Source organism: Branchiostoma floridae, chromosome 16 (genome assembly GCF_000003815.2).
Source record: "Branchiostoma floridae strain S238N-H82 chromosome 16, Bfl_VNyyK, whole genome shotgun sequence".
In the NCBI taxonomy this organism is placed as follows: domain Eukaryota; kingdom Metazoa; phylum Chordata; class Leptocardii; order Amphioxiformes; family Branchiostomatidae; genus Branchiostoma; species Branchiostoma floridae.
The window spans coordinates 18,782,730-18,788,903 of NC_049994.1; the positions used below are offsets into that span (position 1 = coordinate 18,782,730).

Below are 6,174 nucleotides of genomic sequence, written 5' to 3' on the forward strand. Positions count from 1 at the left end.
ATAAAAACTTGACTCTGACTATTATTGACTCCCTGAAACTATGTGTACCAAGGTACAAAGTTTCCCCTCAGACTCTGTTTTCATGTTGATCTTACAAGTCAGTACAGGTTTATCAAATCCAAGAACCAACATATAAGTTTGTTATGGCCAAAATCTGTTAGTACAATATTTTACCAAACAGATCTTTTGAACAAGAACCTGAACTTGAACTAAAGTATCTGTAAGCAACCTTCTCCTAAGACATCTTCTCATCCTCCTTGTCCTCTGTCTTCTCAGTAAGATGCACCTTGGCTTTCTTGGGAGGAGTTGGCATGGGGTCGTCTTCCTCCTAAGACATGGAACAACCATCATCAGTATCATTTCTTCAGCTTTGAAGATTTTTAAAGATAATTTGATAGAAGGAGCTGGCATGGGAAACAATGAAGTCCCTCTACAAGGTCCGCTAGTCAAAGAAAAACTTAACAATTAAACACTTTTGTGACAACTTTTTGTCAAAACTTCCAAAATGAAGATTATGGCTCAGAATCTACCCACATGGAATATGCAAATCTCAGCAAAAACTCTTAACAAACCATTTTTGACACCTGCAATTTCAGCAATGAAAAAAAAATCAAAGGCCAGGTGGAAATAATCTATTTTCATCATAGACTAAAACCAAAAGTCCATAGCTGGACATTAATTGATTGATTGACTGACATGTCACTGTTCTGACACACTCATTATGACTAAAACTACTGTTTGATTAATGATTAATTGATTGATTAATTGACAACTCACCGACACGTCACAGTTCTGACAGACCCATCCGTAGCCGAAGCACTTTGGGGATCGTGTGAGCGGCGGGTCCAGACAGGCGAAGTGGAAACACAGCTGGCAGTCATCACACCTGAAACAAACAAACAAATAAACAAACAACATGAATACAGGCGGCAGTCATCAGACCTAAAACAAACAAATGAACAGCAGGTATCTAATCTACCGTTGAAGATTAGGACCATAGTATGTCCTTAGCACGAGATAAAGTACTGCTACAGTACAGTAGAAAGCTGCTAGGGAACCCATTACCAAACTTGATCTTCATCCCACTTACCAAGTATCATCAGTAAATTCTTGGATTATGCTGTCCACAGACAGAAAGACAGACACACAAAGAAACAGCACTGGAAAGCATGTAGTAGTCAGAGATGGCAGACCCTGTCACTGAGGTTGTGTTTCATTTCCCCCCATAAATCTTTCTGTAGCTTGTTATGCTATACAGAATACACACTGCTGACCTGCAGTACAAACATGAGCAGCTAGGTGGCATTACTAACCTGACCAGACATGCGTTGTTCTCAGTCTCTCAGCACACATACAAAGCACTGCAGTACCAACACTTTAAGCTAGGAGGCATTACTAACCTAACCTGACCAGACAAGCATTGTCCCCAGTCTGCCAGTAGACGCAGCATTCTGTCCTCATGTCTGTGTCTCTACTACAATAGCACTACTACTATCTGCAGTACCAACATTAGCAGCCAGGAGGCGTTACTAACCTTACAAGGCAGGCGTTATCCCCAGTCTGCCAGCACACGCAGCATTCTGTCCTCACGTCCGTGTCTCGCACACGACGCTCGCGACGCTTCTCTGGCTCCTGGGGACAAAGTGGAGATTATCAACATAAACCAGAAATAAAAGATCCATAAAAGTTGAGAATCACACACTTCAGGGTGCAAAATAAAGCAAAACATTGTGCAAACATGCCTTTGGCTCCCCTTCCTTCTCCCTGACTTCAGATGTCTTCAACTTTTTCTTAGAGGACTTGGTTCGGTGGCCCTTCATTTTCTGTGGGCAAGAAAAAGAAAATTACTCAAATAGAAAATGCATAATCATAATTCAAAAACATGAACCCTTTTTAATTGGCAGATAGTCTTGATACTCGCTAGACCTTTTTGATTGGTTGAGAAGGAAATCTGATACTCACTAGTTCCTTGTTGATTGGCTGAGGAAGAAACCCGACACTCACCAGGCCCATTTTGATTGGCTGAGGCGGAAACTTGATACTCACTAGGCCCTTTCTGATTGGTTGAGGTTGAAACCTGATACTCACCAGGCCCATTTTGATTGGCTGATAGATAAACCTGATACTCACCAGGCCCTTCTTGATTGGCTGAGGGGAAACCTGATACTCACCAGGCCCTTTTTGATTGGCTGAGGGGTGAATTTGATTGGTTCCTTGATCTGGCGCCTTGTACGCCGTGTCCCATCATTCCCTGCCTCGGGTGTGGCTGCGGACGATGCGTCACTTTCGGAACTGCTGGCGCACTCCGAACATTGCCTGGGGTAGCGGGAAAACACAACAGTCATCTTCAACAATAAATAAACATTCAAATAATGACTAACTTCTTTCTGCCAAAGAGAAATTATTCAAGCAACTGGATATGATTTTGGAAACGGTCACTGACAGACGTTTCAGATGGCAATCACTACCTTTTGTCAGTGACACTGAGTCACCAACCGAGTCACCAAAATCATATCCAGTTGCTTATGAATAACTGCTATTTGGCTTGTCTTATTTCCTGGATGTCCAACATTCATTGACCTAACTAGATATATGCACTTTCATCATCTTCAGGCTACACTAAATCAGTTTTGGGTTTTCGTAGTAAAAATTTCTAAGTAAAAATTCAGCAAGTGATCATTAGATGAAACAATTTCATCCCAACAAGCAAATTTCTGGAGATAGCCCTGATAAAGTCACTGTATTCTCCATCTGCATCAGAATAAGAGATGATGAAATTTGCAGTGAGTGTATAAGGGTGAGCATTTCAGTTCAGAGTTGGCAGGATTAGTCAAAGATAAATGTTGCATTTACCATCCGATGGTTGCAGTTTTCTTGGGCATCCTGGTCAGTGGAGGGTCCAGGCAGCCCAGGTGGTAAAACAGGCGGCAGGTGTCACACTTGGCCAGCAGGTGCTGATCACTTGTCTGCTTACAGATGCCACACCTGGAGAAAGGTGAAAGATGGTCAACGAAACACTGGTTAGGTAAACTAAAAAAAAAAAAAACACTTGCTTCTGTAACAACCTAAAGAAAGTATTAACGGAAGCAATGTTGACACTTACCCACACTGTCAGAGCAAAGAACCACAGTGAAGATTTAAGCATACATAGTTTCCCTGAATATTTCATTCTATCTACTTTCATGACCATTGTTCAAAAGAGTCTCACTACACCATTGAGAGCCTTTCAGCATATCATGGTTCAAGCGGGGTGTGAAGACTATCCGACTGCTGCCTACCCCTGTGTCAGGGACCCCAGCAGCAGTATAATCAAACAATGGATAGTGAGTGAGTGAGTGATGGTAAAACAGAGAACAGAAATAGATGCTGTACTTACTGGTGGATGACTGGCTGAGACTTTAGGCTGTCCCTTCTTGGCTCCTTCCGAGGAGACTTGGGAGGCTTTAAGACGTTGGGAAGGACCAGTTTCTTGCCGGTGATCTCCCCAAGACGTGTCCATAAGGAGACCCCCTGTGTCTGTAGCTCGCTGGTGGAGGACTGGAGAGTCTCTACTTCTCCTGACAGCTGCGGAAAATGTGCAAACATTCTCATCAAAACCAAAACCAGTTATGCCTTCAAATACCAGAGTTACCAACCTAGGATCGATGTGTTCAAAAATTAGTACTTTCCCAGAACTATCGTAGAGTGGAATTTGTTATCACCAAGCACAGTAGGGGCATCTTCTCTGGGTAGTTTTAAAGAACGCTTGCAGATAGATGTGCAAAAGTCAGGTGCAACGAGTCGTTTGGTGTAATATAACCAGCTGCTGCCGCGCCGCGTGCCTGCGAAGCTGGTGTGTTACGCAGAACGGCGGTTATACCGGCCATATAGATACAGATACAGATACTTGTTTAAAGACATTTCATTTATTTCAACTTTGTCATCTTACAGTGAATAGAAGAAGAGAAACATAATTGTCTTTTGAACAACTTACATAATACAAATCATACTTAACTAGACAGGCAACATTTGCAAGCAAATACCAAGTTCACATTCATCCCCCTTGCTCTGATCATGACGAGTACACTTACAGTTGTCTTAAATTAGGAAGGACTACCAAGACAAACAATCTCATCCAAACTGGTTTAAAATGTCCTTTTTTATTTCACCTTCATCACCATACAGTGCACAAGACTGTCTTTTGGAAAAGCACGGCACACACATACAAAAGCATACATATCAGCCAGAAATGAACACTTCAGTTCCTTGGAGAAATCTTTAACTCTAACTAAGTTTAAGAAGTTTGATCTGCCGCACCTTGTCGTACTTCTCCCTAAGCGATGTCTCCGTCTCCATGAGTTTGTCGTGTTCCGACAGAAGTCCCGCCAGCTTCAGCTTCAGAGACTCCACGCGGGTGTTACGGTCTGTGTGAGGAAACAACCAATAACTCAAGTCCTAGAGTCCACCCAAAGTTAACTCTTATAGTCACGCCTGAGGTATCCTAAGACCCTACAAGACCTACTTATCGACAGAAGTGCCACCAGCTTCAGCTTTAGAGACTCCACACGGGTGTTTTACGGTCTGTGTGTGTGAGGAAACAACTGAAACTTTACTTTAGCAAAAGGAAATCGACTTTCCAACTAATAGTGAAATGCAGCAAGGTGGAGGCCAGCCAAGACTACTTTGTTGAATATCATCAGTACAATTTTCATATGAAAAATCATCTGTGTTGGTAGATCAAAAGTTGTGTTTGAACCAAGCTAAAATTGCACTGTAAGCTATCAGTGCAAATTGCTTACCAGTGGATAAAAAAAGTGCATGTGTGACTAAGTGACACTTTTCCTCCTTTTGTGTTCATGCATGAGAAATGGCAATGAAACCTACTAGGAGAAAAGTCAGAGTGTTACCTAGATAGTAGAGAGCAAACTCGGGTGAGATGGCGGGCTGGATGTGCCACCTCCTCCGCACGTCTACTGTTGTATAGCTGGTGCTGTGTTCCACTCCCTGTACACAGGAGAAACAAGCAGCATTACAAGGGTTAAAGGTTATAGGTCAGGTACTAACCTGTGAGGACAGCCCCATGAGGTCAGCCTTCCTCAGTAATCTGCGATACGCTGATGGGCTGGTGGTCAGGGTTAGGGGTTAAGGGTTAAAGGTTATAGGTCAGGTACTAACCTGTGAGGACAGCCCCATGAGGTCAGCCTTCCTCAGTAATCTGCGATACGCTGATGGGCTGGTGGTCAGCAAGCGGGGCAGCTTCTCAGAAGATGCTGTGAGTGTAAACATGGAAAGACATGATTGATAAAATGGGTTATCAATATTTATCAATCAATGAATCATCTGAAGACATCAACTGCTGCCACGCTTCCTCCTGGAGGTTCTGTTTTAGGCACAGGATCACCACGTTTTGCAACTTCTTTTGGAACATACTTTGGAGCACTTAATGTTTATCATCATCTAAAAGAGCTTGTGAAGGTGATCTCTAAGACACTTGAATTGAAACCCAGTCTGAAGTTTTTGCACTTACACCAGGGGTGGAAGAGGTTCCTCATGGCACGCTGGTACCTCTGCTGGGAGTGTGTGTGCGCATGTGTGAATGTGCAGTGCATGTGTGTGTGTGCATGTATGTGAATGTACATGTGTGAAGTATTCATACTTACACCAGGGATGGAAGAGGTTCCTCATGGCACGCTGGTACCTCTGCTGGGAGTGTGTGTGCGCATGTGTGAATGTGCAGTGCATGTGTGTGTGTGCATGTATGTGAATGTACATGTGTGAAGTATTCATACTTACACCATGGATGGAAGAGGTTCCTCATGGCGCGCTGGTACCTCTGCTGGGAGTGCTGCAGCTTTCGGCTGAAACGATCCTGGGAAGGAGAGAACCAAGATTCATGGGTGTGAAATCTGTAACATGCATTGGCATAATACCGGTCATAAGCCTTATACCGGTCGATTAAAAATAGTGGAACTTAAAGAGATCTACACATGCAACAATAGTTATTTCTGAGGTATGCACACTTCAGACATCTAGGTGTCCAATACATAATTTACAAAGCATCGATAACAATGCATTCGAAGACGACAAGACCAAAAGTTTTCAGGTCATTTTCGGGGCAGGCGAGCTCGTCGTGGGACAAACACACTGTCACGTTCATCGCCAGATTTGAGATAATAATCACATGGCAAACAGCAA

At 43.2% G+C, this 6,174-nt stretch overlaps 1 protein-coding gene across 1 annotated transcript in view; it reads right to left on the minus strand.

Moving 5' to 3' along the window:
• Nucleotides 1-207: 207 nt before the first annotated feature.
• Nucleotides 208-6,174, minus strand: part of LOC118403063 (PHD finger protein 14-like) — a 47,101-nt gene continuing 41,134 nt past the window's right edge. Inside the window, exons 13-23 of the mRNA XM_035801500.1 lie at nt 5,773-5,848; nt 5,151-5,249; nt 4,864-4,979; nt 4,297-4,434; nt 3,377-3,564; nt 2,854-2,985; nt 2,172-2,316; nt 1,743-1,823; nt 1,535-1,632; nt 778-886; nt 208-328 (exon numbers count right to left, since the gene is read on the minus strand). Coding sequence (XP_035657393.1) covers nt 236-328; nt 778-886; nt 1,535-1,632; nt 1,743-1,823; nt 2,172-2,316; nt 2,854-2,985; nt 3,377-3,564; nt 4,297-4,434; nt 4,864-4,979; nt 5,151-5,249; nt 5,773-5,848 — 1,275 coding nt within the window. The 3' untranslated portion in view covers nt 208-235. The remainder of the gene's footprint in view (nt 329-777; nt 887-1,534; nt 1,633-1,742; nt 1,824-2,171; nt 2,317-2,853; nt 2,986-3,376; nt 3,565-4,296; nt 4,435-4,863; nt 4,980-5,150; nt 5,250-5,772; nt 5,849-6,174) is intronic.